At 39.9% G+C, this 14,640-nt stretch overlaps 1 protein-coding gene across 2 annotated transcripts in view; it reads right to left on the bottom strand.

The window, feature by feature from the left end:
- The window catches only part of RPS6KA3 (ribosomal protein S6 kinase A3), a 101,394-nt gene extending 95,560 nt beyond the window's left edge, over positions 1-5,834 (bottom strand). For both annotated transcript variants that reach the window (XM_043992375.1, XM_043992376.1), the window contains exon 1: positions 5,508-5,834. In XM_043992375.1, coding sequence (XP_043848310.1) covers positions 5,508-5,576 — 69 coding nt within the window. In that variant the 5' untranslated portion in view covers positions 5,577-5,834. The remainder of the gene's footprint in view (positions 1-5,507) is intronic.
- Positions 5,835-14,640: the final 8,806 nt, after the last annotated feature.

The following is a 14,640-nucleotide window of genomic DNA, read 5'->3' as shown; positions in this document are numbered from 1 at the left end:
GCAGTAAGTGGAGCAGAGACTTGAAGAAGTCAGGAGGTGGGTATGGTAAAAATGTGAAATCAGGAGAGGGTATGAGCAAGGAGGCCATAGTCACTGGATTGTAGAGTATCTGGTGTGATAAGGTGTAAAGTAAAAGACGACTGGAAAGGTAGAAAGGGGCCAGGTTATAAGAACTTTAAAAGCCAAAGAGATTACTTTAAATATTTGATCCTAGAGGTAATAGACAGCAACTGAATGGGGGTTGGGTAAGGGAGAGGGTTAGATCTGCACTTTAGGAAGATCACTTTGATACTTGAGCGGTGAAATGTTCTCGAGTGGGTAGAGGTGAGGTAGGAGATCAACCAGAGAGCTACTGCAACAGTCCAGGTATGAAGTGATAAGGTTATATACAACAGCATGGTGACGGTGTCAGAGGAGAGAAGGGGACTATATGTGAGAGATGTTATAAAGGTCAAATTGATAGAACCTGGCAAGAGATTGGTTAGGGAGCTGAGAGAGTAAGGAATAACACCTAAGTTTTAAGCCTGGGTGACTGGGAAAATGGTGGTACCCTTGACAGGAACAAGGAAGGGTTTTGTGGGGGAAAAAGACATAGTTCAGTTTTGGATATATTGAGTTTAAGATATCTACAGGATATCCAATGAGATGTCCAATAGCTAGTTGGATGTGCAAGACTAGAGTTAAGGGGAAAGATTAGGGCTGGACAAATATATCAGAGAGTCATCTACATAGAGATGATAACCAAATCCATGGAAGCTGTGGAGATCACCCAATAGAACCACATATTGAGAGAACAGAACCCAGAACAAAGCCTTGGAGGATATTTAGTTAGTGTGAGCAACCTAGATGAAGGTCCAGAAAGGGTGGCTGAGAAGGAGCAGCAGACAGGTAGAAGAACCAAAAAAACCTAAAGATAAGGGAGTATCAAGAAACTATAATATCTGGCAATTAAGAGACCACTGGTAACTTCAGAGAACAGTTTCAGTTTAATGATATGGTTGGAATCTAGACTATAGAGTTAAGAAGGAAAGGAAGTGGAGGCAAGGATGATAAATAGTTTTCTCAAGGAATTTAACCATGAAATGAAGGAGAGTTAAGATAATGGCTCCCAAGGATGGACAGATTACATGAGGGGTTTTTGGAGAATGAGGGAAACATGGACATTTTTGTATACAGCACGGAAGCAGTCAGTAGAAAAGGAAAGAGAGGGGATGAAAGAAGGGCCACCTGCTGGAAAAGGCAGGATTAAATGGAATCTCTTGCGCATGTAGAAAGGTTTGCTATGGCAAAAAGGGCCATCTCTTCTTGTGCCACAGGGATAGAAGAGATATCTGAATGATATGAGATGAGAAAGGAAGAAGAGGGAGCTCTTAGTGAATGGCCTCACATTTTTCAGTGAAATATGAGGCAAGGTTCTCAACTGAGAGGAGAAGGGCAAGGAAAGCCCTTCAGAGGACTGGACTTCAAACCCCAGCCCTTCACCTTTCAGTTCCCTTTTCTGGGCTGCCTCACCCAATTAAACTTAAGCTCCCTAGGGGGAGAGGACCGCACAATAAATATTTGTTTTCTTTTTTCCTTCTACCTCTACATTATATTTCACATTTATCTCCTCTGTACTCACAAAGCCACCATTCTAGTTCAGGTCCTCATTTCCTCTTTCCTGAACTATAGCAATAGGCCCTCTTCTAACTGGTCTTGCTAAAGTACCCTCAGCTGCCAAACTGGTATTCTTAAACTCTCTTGCTTAAAGAAACTCTAGTAGATCCTTTTTACCTTTAGGATAAAATATAAACTCATTTTTTATTTAAAGCTTTTAAAAAAATATGGTTCAAACCTGCCTTTCCAAGTTAAGTTCAGGAGTCATCTCCCCCAATAGGTCTATAATGATACCCAAGTGCCTCAGACCAGGAAGCTATTTTGAACATTTTATATTTCATTTTCTGAGTTTAATTGTTTTACCCAATAGGACATATGTGTTCCTTGAGGACAGTGTTCATCCACTTCATTTTTGCCTTTGTATGCCCAGTGGCTAGTAAGTGCTAAAAAAAGTATGTTTGTTGTTTGCCTGCTTATGCCAAAGGATATATTACTGAAGAAGTATACTGTTGCTGCAAAGAGGCTGCAAGATATTTCCAATAATGACCTAAGTGCAAGAAGTGGAGTTAAGGGATATTAAGGAAATGCATCTATCAAGGAAAACTTGGTAGGGCAGTTATGTATTGAAAATGAATCATAACAACTGGATAGCCTGAGTGCTGTACTGGCACCTATGAAATGTGAAAAGACTTAAAGGAAGGCTTCCAGTACACTGGAGAGATCTCCTATCTACAGACTCAAAAAGATCCCCCAAACATACTAAGTAAATTTCCAGCGAATCTGCCATATCTAACCATTCTAAGCCACTTTGGAAGTTATTTTTTCCAATATGTACTAATTCTTATTTTCTACTCACTGATGCTAAAAAGCACTTCATTTATGTTCGAAAGTTTGACTCGTGAAAGCTTTAACAATAAACATACTTTGTCTCCAGCCCCAAAACCACTGGGTATCCCAGGTAGGAATTAACATGTTGGACTAAATAGTAACACCCCACTCCCCCTTTTACTTGATTGTTATTGTATATTCGCTGTATAAAATGGCTTTGTTAAAACGGGGGTGGGGGGGTGGGAGGAGATGGGGGACAGACAACACAGAGTGAGAGAAAGGAGAAAGAGAGAGAGATCCTGTTAATATTTATTTGGTCCTTTATTCTCCAATATGAATGCACAGGGTACAAGGAGAAGAAAAGTATTAAAGCTGGACAAAAATCCTTACTCAGACTCCGAATCCACATCACAATATATATACCTGAAAATCATGGAATGTCTTGATGAAAACAAAAAAAAAACTAATGACAAAGCATTTGGCTTTACCAGAAAAAAGAAGCCATCACATTTTAATAATAAGAGCTGATATTTATATAGTAATTTACAGTTACAAACGCTGTGAGTTAGGTAAAATAGCTTATCATACACATTTTTAAAATGAGAAAACTCAAGCTTAAAGACAGTCAAAAGGAGTTAAGTGGCAACAGTGGGATTCAAACTTTGAAGGTCTTTCCTAATGAAGGTCTCTCTAACTTTATATTATGCTCTAATACAAATAGTGGAGGGATGACCTAGTTTTTTTTTTTAATTTCTGAGAATTTCTGAGATAAAGCCCAACCTCTAATATTTAAAGCTTATGTAAGAATTTCAAAGAAAAAATTTAAATGATAAGGCAATAAATAACATGGCAATAACTAAAATAAATCAACTGCTTTGGTTAACATTTCAATTGATTTTCATATAAATCCTTCATGAAAACAGGCAAGTTTTCTGAAAAACTCCAAATCCCTACCAAGAGATTTTAAGGAACAATATTTACATCTAACATATCTGGAATTTTTAAATGAAGATGGAGTAAAATTGGAATATCTAGATCATACATAGATTGAAGTTACAAACATTAGTTTACTTACACCTAAAAATAAACAATATAAATTCAATTTCTTTCAAAAACTGACATCTCAGGTAAGCAATCTGTCTCTCCTTGAACAATTTAATGACATACAGCAAATTTTCTTAGCAGGGAAAATGATTAACTAAAAAGACTTCTTGAAAACGTACTTTTCATTAATACTTGTTAAGGGACAAACTATCTTAAACTTGATATCCTTAAGTGATCACCTATTTTTAAAACACTGGCAAAATTACTGATATTTCATAAACTCTATTTAAGATTAGTACTGTAGCCAATATTCAAGATTTCTCTTTTCTACATTGAGAGCCCGATGCTTTCTTTTCAAAAGTAGCATTTCAATTAGAATTTTTTAAAAGTATGATTCAAATTATAAAGTGTATCCAAATTCAGTATCATTAAAACTTATAAAATCTGTTTTTCAACAAAAAAGTGTGCAAAGAACATTTAATGGCAGTGGAAATAACTGGGGAAAAACCCTGAAATGATGTTAGCATCTCTCCCCTTCCCCCCTTCACAAACTGGAGAAAACAAATGTCCCATTCGGGATTCAATTCAGCCAGGGTCACCCTGACGTAACCTGTAACTCAATACGTCCCTCTTACTGCAGAGACCGGCATTGACCAAAGCTGCTGCTACACCAAGCACATCACTACACCATACCTTACCCCACTCCGCCCCCGCATTTGTCATGCTTTCTAGAAATGGGGTCAGTCAGTAACTACTACACATGCACAATCCTATAATCTCTCAAAGTCAGCAGCATGTAGAAAAGACCAGAGAAGCAGCAGAAGCAAAGAGGAGATGAACAATGATGCACCACTATCACGAACTCGGAATCATTTCACTCAGAAGTGATAATAGCTCAGAACTCGTCCCGTTTGAATTATTCTTGCTACTGTAGAGTTGATCCCGGGACAGCGACAGCAACCGGGAGAAAAACTGTAAGTACTGTGCTCTGGACAAGGAGACGGACCAAAAAGTGCCTGCACAGGGAAATTGAATGACGGTCACTAGATCCCAGTAGTGGGAAACCAAAATGTACTTAACCGCAGATGCAGTTTCTCTACAAATATTTTTATCTCCACCACTGCCCAGCCCTCTCCCCACCCCAAATCGACAGGAAGCTCGTTAAGCTCAAAGGGCCAGGGAACTACAGGTCAAAGATCTGAAAAACTGAAGCAAGGGAGTGGGGAGTGGGGGGTAGGGGAAATGGGGGCGGGATAGCCAAAAAGAGTGGAAGAGACCTTTAAGAGTCAACTTTCTCCTTTGCAGTATAAGTCACCATTGCGGCAGCAGGCGAAAATACTTTCAACAGCTTCCCCCCCCCCCCCGACACCTGGCCAGAGGAAGAAGCCCCGTGGGGCACAAAGCGGAGGGGGCTTCAGAATAAGCAGCCCTTTTCCCTACGAGTTACACATTGCTATCAACTAACCTCCCCCCCCCCCCCAAAAAAAAACAGCCACACAACAGCTCCAGCAATAAGCCCAGACGGTCCCGAGGAGCTTCGCTCATCCAGCCAGGGTCAAACTTCCCAACTCTGGTTCGGAACCCGGTTCAGCCTCCTTCTTCCCCCATCCCAACACTAAGTGGATTAAAATGCTGCCCCCACCCCTTACCTATAAACCCTAGGATGAAAATAGACACCCCCCCCCAAACCCCTACACAGACACCTCAAACAAAAATACCCATCCCATCCTGAAATGAGGAGGAAGTGGGAGAGGGGAGAAATTAACACATACATACACACACACACACACACACACACACACACACACACACACACACACACACACACACACACACACACACACACACACAAAACAAGTAACCAACCCGGAATTTCGGACCAGAGAGGAAGGAAGAGAGACTTTGCGGGCACTCGGGGGAGGGAGCAAAGGGAAGGGGCCGGAGGCGCCGGCAAGAGGAGAGGGAGAAGGGAAGGGAAGGGGCCGGGAGGCGGAGGGGCTTCCCCGCCCCCCCAGCCCCAGGGGCAGCCCCTCACTCACTTCAGCGCTGTCGCTCGCGTTCTCCACAGCCATCTTCTGCCACGGGTCCGCCAGCTGCGCCAGCGGCATCTTCCCCCCGGACCCGCAGCCGCCGGCACCGTCTCCTCCTCCTCCTCTCCCGCCTCCTCCTTCTCGGGGAATCCTGCTCCACCGCCTGAGCCCCACAGCCCCGGCGCGCGGCGGCCGCGGGACCCCGGGGGGGAGGCACGGGGGCCGACACCCCCCCCAAACGCCGCACTCTCCCGGCGAGGCACCCGCACCGGCGGGCGGCAAGACGGTGGCCGCGGCCGCCGTCGGTGAGGATCTCGCTTTCTTCTTTTCCTCCTCTTCCTTCTAACGCTGCCGCCGCCGCCTGTGCTCCTCCTCCCGGCCCCGCTCCCTCTCCTTGCGCCGCCGCCGCCGCCGCCACTCGCTCCCCCACTTCCGCTCACAACATGGCGCCTAAACGATACCTGTCCCTCAGAGCGAGGCTCGGGCCGCCGTGCGCAGCCCCCTGAAGGGGCGGGGGCTAGGTGGCCACGCCCTTCGGTTCCGCCTCCTTCCCCGTTCCCCCCCAACTCCCCCTCTTCCTCCACCCCCTCCTTCTCCTCTTGGCCTCTCCCAACCCTAGGGCGGGGTGAGACTAAGGAAACCAAGTGGGTGTTGCACGAGTGGGATGGATAGGGAAAGGAGGAAGGGGCAAATGCTTCCAAACCGGAAGGTGTGGGAGCCCGGGAAACCCTCTTACTGTAAGAGCAGGGTGTAGTGTACGGGAGGATGACATTATCCCGGGGATTTTGGTCACCCCTCTTGGACGGGAGAAAATCGCAGGGCAGTTTGTCACTACGGCACTTTTGTCCGTCCGTCTGCCCGGGGCCGGCGTCTAGCAGAAGAGGTACTGTACAGGCTGACCAGCCCTGTACAAGTGACCTTGACCCACAGTATAAGAAAAACCTCCGGCTATGTTTTTCATGATAATAAAGCAAACTGTTACTGTGTGTGTGTACACAGCATGGGCGAATAAGAGCATCCCATCCTCTGCTCAGTTCAAACGCCGAGCATCTGCCCCATTCCCTTGTATCTAGAGAGGCCTCGGTTAAGGGTGTTTTGGGGGTCCCTTGAGGTACCAGCTCTGATTCGAGCTCCGTTTCTCAGAAGAATTTACTCTCCCCAAAGTGAAATTTCCGAAATTTGGATTTCAGATAACCAACATGATCCCGTGTGGTCCACAAAAAGGACTCGCGTTTCATTCCCGGTTTCCATCACCCGCATCGCATCCTCCCCCACCCGACATTCCTCCAATATTGTGCAGCCCAGGGCTTACTACTGTGGCCGGCGTTACAGAAGAGAGTGATATTCTTCCACGAAGGCGGAAAGCACGAGCTGAATTGATCCTGCCACTCTCCAAAGTCAGGATTGGGAGTTATTAAAAATATCTTGTAGGCAGGAAGAGTGGGGTTCCTATCATTCCGCTGATTTAAAATAAAAGATGAGATTAGAAAGTAGGTCTGGTTGGGGGCGGAGTAAGTGGGAGCGAGTGAGATACTGGAGAGGGTCTGACTCCCCCTTCTGCCATAAAGAGGAAGGACCACACTTATACAAATCGAATACTACTAGAAATTTCATCTCGCAAAAGCATTAAATTAAAAAAAAACCCAGAAATGCCAGTGTTTGGAGGGACTAGGAAGACATATAATATATAAATGAGTGTATGATTGCATAGTTCAGTGCAGGTTCCAGGAACTTTCAAAGCACTCCCACAAAAGTGTATAAAGGCAACACTGTACAATGAAAGGCAACCGAAGCTATTAATTATCCTTTAAGGAAGAAAAAAAAATCAGCGGACAAGTTACTGTTGCACACTCCATCTATTTATTTATCTGGTGCCATTGTTTTCAACAGCATCACCTCTGATCCTTCCCAGCCAAAACTCCCTCTCTGTCCCCACCCACGCACTATGCCAGAAGCCATTTCACATAATCGTGTAGCTCTTTGTCAACATTGAGGGGAAAGTTCCCTTTCATCTAACACAGAAGAATCAATCTGTTTTGTGGCTTCGAATACCTGACAAGCTTGTAGCTTCCTTTCTAAAGTAGGTGAGAATCATTACAGTTTGCTAACAAGTGTCAAGCATGATTTCAGAATCAAGACTTCATTAGAAGAGAGGCACCAATTTCAGCGTTACTAGGAAAACAGACTCCTAACTGGTTAGTGCCGATGATGTAACAAAAACTAGTACACGGAGTTCTTCATGAACTGCAAAACTTTTTTCTTCCTCACCCTTAACCGGTACTAGGTGTTTATTATCTTCTTTCCATTCTTTCCACCACTCTTCCCCAATATCGTTAACCCTCAGCTCATGATATAACTATGTGGTCACAACTGCAAGAACAAGATAAGCAAGCCCTTTGGCCACCAGCTTGTAGCTGACCCGACTGCAAACCAACCAGTCAAACTTTTGGAAGCTTTACGATTTTTCTATTTGTCCTTCCCCTTACAACGATGCAAGATTGTCTGGGGACATCAGTAGAGAGTCAGTCGCCTATACCTGCATCTTACACCTTAATATCTAATAGATATATTAATACAAGTGCTTTGTGTATATCAGTACCACTGTTCTTCCTTTTCCTCCTTCTGTTCTATCCCTACTGGTCTGGATAATTGTAATGATGGATAGTAAAATAGAGGTCCTGGACTTGGACTCGGGAAGATCTAGGGTCAAAGTCTGCCTCAGACACTTATTAGCTTTGTGATACCGGACAAGTCACTTAACTTTTTTGGGTCTGAGTTTCTTTATCTGCAAAATGAAGGGAAGGAGTGGACTCTACGCTAAGGTCCCTTCCTATGATCTTTGAATTTCTTATGCTAGGCCCAGCTTTCCTTATTTACTCTGAACCAGATCATTTCCAGAGACCAACCAGTTCTCCTTAGACCCACCAAAAAAATAAAGGGAAGAGTGGGACACAAAAATTTTTGGTTGTAGTACCTAGTATGAAAGGCAGCATAGTATAGTGCATAGAAAACCCACCTCAGGTAAAGTGACAAAGATTTGGGTTTAAGTTCCACTTCTGACACATACAGGCTGAGTCATCCTGGGCAATTCACTTATCCCTTCAGTTCCTCTAGGCATTTCTCTACAAGTATGAATTTCAGAAGTTGTTCTTTAGTATTAGTAGGAAGAGATTCATCACTGGAAGCTCCTCCCTACACCATCAAACACAGGTGTGGTTCCCCCCTCCCCCCTCACACACATACATACACAAACTCTTCATATTTTGTGACCTTGGGTAAGTTATTCCACTTTTCTAGGTCTGTTTCCTCAGGTGTAAAAAGAAACCTAATGGACTAAATGATCTCTAAGGCTACTCTGAGTCCTCTGTTCTCATGATGCTATGATTACACTGGATTGTAGAATAAATTAAGAAGCCAGTCTGAATTTATCTGTTTTATCAAACCATCCTTTTTGTGTGATAAGTGATGCAGAAGTTTGAGGACAAAGAGATTGAAGTTGCATGTTATTATACTTTGCATTTAAGCATAAAAGTTTTTTGTGTGTGTCCTCCAAACATACTGTAAAACATTACTATCCTGTATAACAAACGAAAACACAGTGAGCATGCTATCTTGTGCTTCATGAAAACTGGCAAATTAAAAGCAAACCTGTGACTAATGCTCCAAGTCACTATCCTTGGTTGACTAAAATAGTACTACATGGCTAATAAAACTGATGTGTATGTAACATTATAGGCATTAGCTTCTTACTTAAAGTTTTATTATCTTAAAAACTTAAATACAATTCCAAGCTTTTATTCATTATTTTGCCATGAAAATGCTAGAATATTTTTGACAAAAAATTAATTGATAAGCTTGTATGAGATCAAATGGATGAGTCAGTTTTAGTCCCTAGCATTAAATATTAAATAAGTTGCTAATAATAGCTTGGTACCTATGCACTCAATAAATATTTGTTAGCCTGATTTTATTCATATAAAAAAATGAGAAGGCTAGATTAGAGGGTTGAGTCATCTCTAAGGTTTGATCCTACCTTCAAATGCTGTAATTTATAAGAATACAGTTCACTTTATTTCTACTTGAAGAGAATGACTTACATTTCTTATCGACAGGAGTAAAATATTTTGTTCATTTGAATTTTAGAGTAGCACAGATTATGATCAAATGAGATAGCATGTAAAATGCTTTTCAAACTTTAAAACACTAAATGTTATTTATTATTAGTGCCTCTTCTTTAGTTGGGTAAATTTAAACAAGTAAAGTCTAAGGGCTGGTAGAAATTTCTGTGGAGGGTCATCAAAAAGAGCTATTACTTTAAATGAAAGCTAACAATTTTGCCTAAGGCAGGGTTGAGTTTTACTGGTTGGTAGAAAATGGCTCTGAACGTAGTGTTGGCAAAGAAAAATTGGCAAAGAATGTACTCCAAGCTTCTACTCCTTTCATTGAATGAAACATACTACATCATTTTGCAGTATAATGACCTCACATTCCACTAGTCTTCTGGTCCTCCCTTTCTAGGTCCTTGGTTTTCAAAGTGAAAATAAGGACTGAATCAATTACTTTACCTCCCCCCCCTTAATACTGCCCCCTACTAGCTCTCTCCCCTCAATTCATCCCACCTACTCATGCATAATATTGGAAAATTATTGCTTGAAATTGCAACTTAGAATAACTGCAAACATCACTAGAAATTATGGAATAGGTCTCCAAGAAATCATTCCCAATGCATGACAGAACAACCAGACTTAACCTCCCTCACCCCCACTAGTTTCCTGCTATAATTATAACCTTTGTACATAGTTTAAATGTGCATTTATTTAACATTGTTCAAAAGTAGACTTACGTCAGTCTGGACAAGTTCAAGATGACTAACTATGGCTCATAGCTCAATCTCGACTTCTTATAAACCCAAATTCACAGCTGCATTATGTACAGATTTGCCACAATTTAGAAAGTTAAGAAAGAATTATCACATCTCTCAAAAGTTTTCTATTCCTTTACATTATCTGAAACATCTTTTATTTTTCACAGAAGAAAACTGGTAATTATTCCTAGGAAAAATAGGGGAAAAGATTTCATAGTATCAGATTTAGAACTGGAAGAGACCTTGGAGGTCAGCAAGTCCAACCCCTTCTTTTCACAGGTGAAGAAACTGAGGCAGACATTGGTTAAATGACTTGCTCAGGGTTGAATGAAAGAATTCAAACCCAAGTCTTCCTGATTCCAGGTCCAACACTCTTAGCTACTACATCAGAGACAGGTAAGTGCTGCAGTGGATAAAGCACTGAACCTGGAGTCAGGAAGACCTGGCTTCAAATCCAGTTTACTCCGACTAGCTGTGTAATCTCTGGCAACTCAATTAACTAACTCCTGTCTGCCTCAGGTTCTTCATCTGTAAATGGGGACAATAACACCTACCTCTCAGAGTTGCTGCTAGGATGAAATGAGATAATAATCATAAAGCTTTTTGCTAACCTTAAAATCCTAAATCAATGTTAGCTATTATGATTATTACAGCACCCTACTTGAAATTCACCCCAAATTTGTAAATAATTAATAAATAAATAGTTAATAATTAGCCTAACAAAATGCATATAAATACAAGTTTATTTAAAATTTAAATTTTCCTTTGAACCTCTCCAACACTGCTTAAGAAAGAAAATAGTAAATATATATTTTGACTATTATTTGAGTTTTAAAATATTTTTTATTTGAAACAGTCAAGTTCATAACTATTTATTATCTTTCTGTCTCTATTTTTAGATGGTCTATAAAAATTCATGCTTTTCCAGAAAGAAATGAAAATTAAAGGGAAAATGACCTTCTTTCAAGTCTTTCTGAACTCTAAAAATCTATGATTCTATATGGTAGAACTTGGAAGAATGTAAATAATATCTATTTCAGAAAAAGTAAATGTAATAGTGATTTTAAGAGGCTCTATTTACATTTGGAATATTTCCTTTTGCTTTCTTCAGAAATCTAAACACTATATTTGAATATTTATTACTAACAACTTTTATTTTTCATTAAATGTAGTTTTTCCATCCTAAAGGAACAGTATTATAGTACAAGTAAAAACAAACCCTGTCATATGTGTTTTACGTTGTCAATTTTTTTCATCCATTCATCTCATAAATATGAATTAATTGAATATATAAGTGAGCTAATTGGGTGTGCATATACCCAAATGTTTTAAAAAATAGGGATTTGGTGTCTCATTTTTGAGTTTATTTTTAAAATATAACTGCTTAAAAATAAGTTTAGTTTAGATTTCTTTAGTTTGATGAATAAAAATGTCCTTTATTATTGAGTACTTAATAAGTATATGTCAAAAAAAAATCCCTTGAATTACACATTACAATGAAATTTGTGGCCTTACCTATGAGTGCTTAGTATAAGCCAAGTATCTGTATTTAACACTGAATAATTTTGTGAGTGATCCTTACTGATGATTTCACTTGATGGAGTACAAAAGCTAAAATTAAAATAGCACACCATATGACCTACTATTCTGCTTTAATTGTAACATCTGTTGAAATGTAAATGATCATGGACTATGACCAAAACTTTGTTTACATAGTGATTCAAATAAACTCAACCCAAGTATGATTCAAAGTGAGCAGCTTTACCTAAGTTGTGCTTGGTTAGGAAGAAGAGAAAGGATAGAACATTTGAAAGATGGAATATTTTCTTCTTTAGATTGGTTTCTAAAAAGTTCAATCATAAGAGGCATTATTTTATTTCAGTAGCATGGTAGAAAAGAATTATGGGACTTTGAGATTTGACAAGGAATGGTGAAGTCATTCTGGAAGTTTTAATAATCCAATATTTTTTCTTTAGCATTCATTTTAGTAGAGTAGAAAGTTCTCACTAAATGTTCTTGTTAGTAAATGTTAATTCATATGAGGGAAATAATACATAGGAAAAATATTTCCCATTTCAAACTGAAATTAAACACAGCTGTAATAACATTAAGTGAGAACATAATACAATGTGTTCCTTGTGTGGGTAATTCATCTGATCAACAATCCATTCCTCCACCTATCAATTTAGCTCTGCTTGTAAGAGCAGAGGTTCTCTTTTTTTTTTTTTCAGTCCACAAACTACTTTGGTGGTGGGACAAAAGGCCCCATGGACCACCCCCTTCCTCTTGCTACTGCAAGGGAAAAAACAAAAATGAAAAACAATCCAGAAATTGTGCCTGGGAAATATTTTTAATATTTGTTTTTGTGTTCTTTTTATGTTGATTCAAATTTGCAATGGGAAAATATGATTTTAAAAATCCAAATGTGTTTTCCCTCCTGTAACTTGCTTTTAAGACCAGTCTGCAGCTATATCTCAACTTGAAAGGCCCTTGAGAACCACTATAGGATCACATTCTGTTCTACTGCGTGGCCACAGACTGAATCCCAAACCTCAATTGTCTCCAAAAAAAAAAAAAAATGAGCCTTCTGTCCTAAGGAAGAGAGCAAAAGAGTGTTCATATGGAGCAAAATAAAACCATCACCACTATGAGGAACAAATGGCAATAATACCATAATGATAAATGTAGCATTTTTAAAAAATCAAGAATCATATCAATGACATTTTTTAAACATTTCATTTCCAAATAATTTTTGTATCTTGTATAGTGGTATTTTGTTTAACTGTTGGGAGATTTCTTTGGTGCAATAAAGACTTTAAAGGATTATTTACTTGCAATTATTCTTTTTCTCATAAAATTGAAAGCAAATAATTGTATCTGCAGCTAACTGTAAAAGCAACTATTTCCACACACTTCTTAAATGAAGGATGAGGGATTAATTTTGTAGGACCCAAGATAAAGAGGCCCTTAGGGAATTTTGATAAATATGCTTCATAAAATATATTGAAACTAGAAGCATAAAATGGCATGAACCAGTTGAGACAAGTATAAGAAGTTTATTTATGTTTATCATTTATTTGTCATCCCTGTTGTCAAGTGGGGGGTTAGTGTTTCATTTCCCTCTTCTCTCCCTAGTGATTTCACCCGTATAGGGAACTCCCTCAGAGTAAAATGCCTCTGGGAAAGTTGCCTGGGGCAATGAGAAGTGAAGTGACTTTCTCAGGGTCATCCAACCAGGGTCTTCACATGCCGGGCCGATGAGAACAATTTATTCCAATGGCCATGAAGGCAGCTGAAATAGGCACTTAGAGCTTGGTCAGACATGGGAAGACTTCAAGGTCATCCACTGCATCCTGGGTCATCACCAGTCATCTTGGCTTTTGTTTTGCCTCTGGACTTCTAGTCTGGTAGACAGATCAAGGCTGATGAATTTGTGCAACTCTGCTTCACTTAAATCCAATTCATTAGCAAATTAAGATGTCACCCTATGATGTCATTGGACCGCTTCAAAAACAAAGGACAAACAACAACCAGTGTGGGTCAGAGGCAGAATTTGAACCCAGTCTTCCTGATTCTCAGCTAGTTCTCTAACCATTAAGTAATTCTGCCTTTCAGTATATCTCTGAAATGAAGAAAAAAAACCCTACCATTTCTCAGTATAAACAATTCTTTTAAAATTATCAGAAAAAATTATCAGTGAAAAGTTTCTTGTTGTTTAGTCATGTCTTATTCTTTGTGACCGCATTTAGGTTTGGTTTGTTGTTGTTATTGCAAAGATATGAGAATGTTTGTCATTTCCTTCTCCGGCTCATTTTACAGATGATGAAACTGAGTGAAACGGGTTAAGTGACTTGCCCAGGGTCACACAGCTGGTAAGTGTCTGAGGCCAGATTTGAACTCATGAAGATGAGTCTTCCTGATTCCAAGTCTAGGTCTCTATCTACCATGCCACCAGTCGTGATCATCATTCAGATGGTAATATCATTAAGTGCTAATATAATTCAGATATTATTGAAAAAGTTCATTTAGCCAATAGCTCTCTAATATCACAGATGTTCACCAGTATAGATCATCATCCATTTCTTTTCACCCTCAGCTATTCTTTTTCATATTTCCCCATAAATTCTTCAGGCAGGATGTACCCAGTGTCCTCTATATTTTATTGTCTGTTTTTTTTAAGACATTGTAGAATCCCCCAAAAGAGAAAAAGACCTATTTGTACGAAAATATTTATAGCAGCTTTTTTGTGTTGGCTAAGAATTGGAAATCAAAGGAATG

The sequence above is a fragment of the Dromiciops gliroides genome, chromosome 3 (assembly GCF_019393635.1).
Source record: "Dromiciops gliroides isolate mDroGli1 chromosome 3, mDroGli1.pri, whole genome shotgun sequence".
NCBI classification, from domain to species: domain Eukaryota; kingdom Metazoa; phylum Chordata; class Mammalia; order Microbiotheria; family Microbiotheriidae; genus Dromiciops; species Dromiciops gliroides.
The sequence above is the reverse complement of the archived record's forward strand: the minus strand, read 5'-3'. Positions and strand labels throughout refer to the sequence as shown.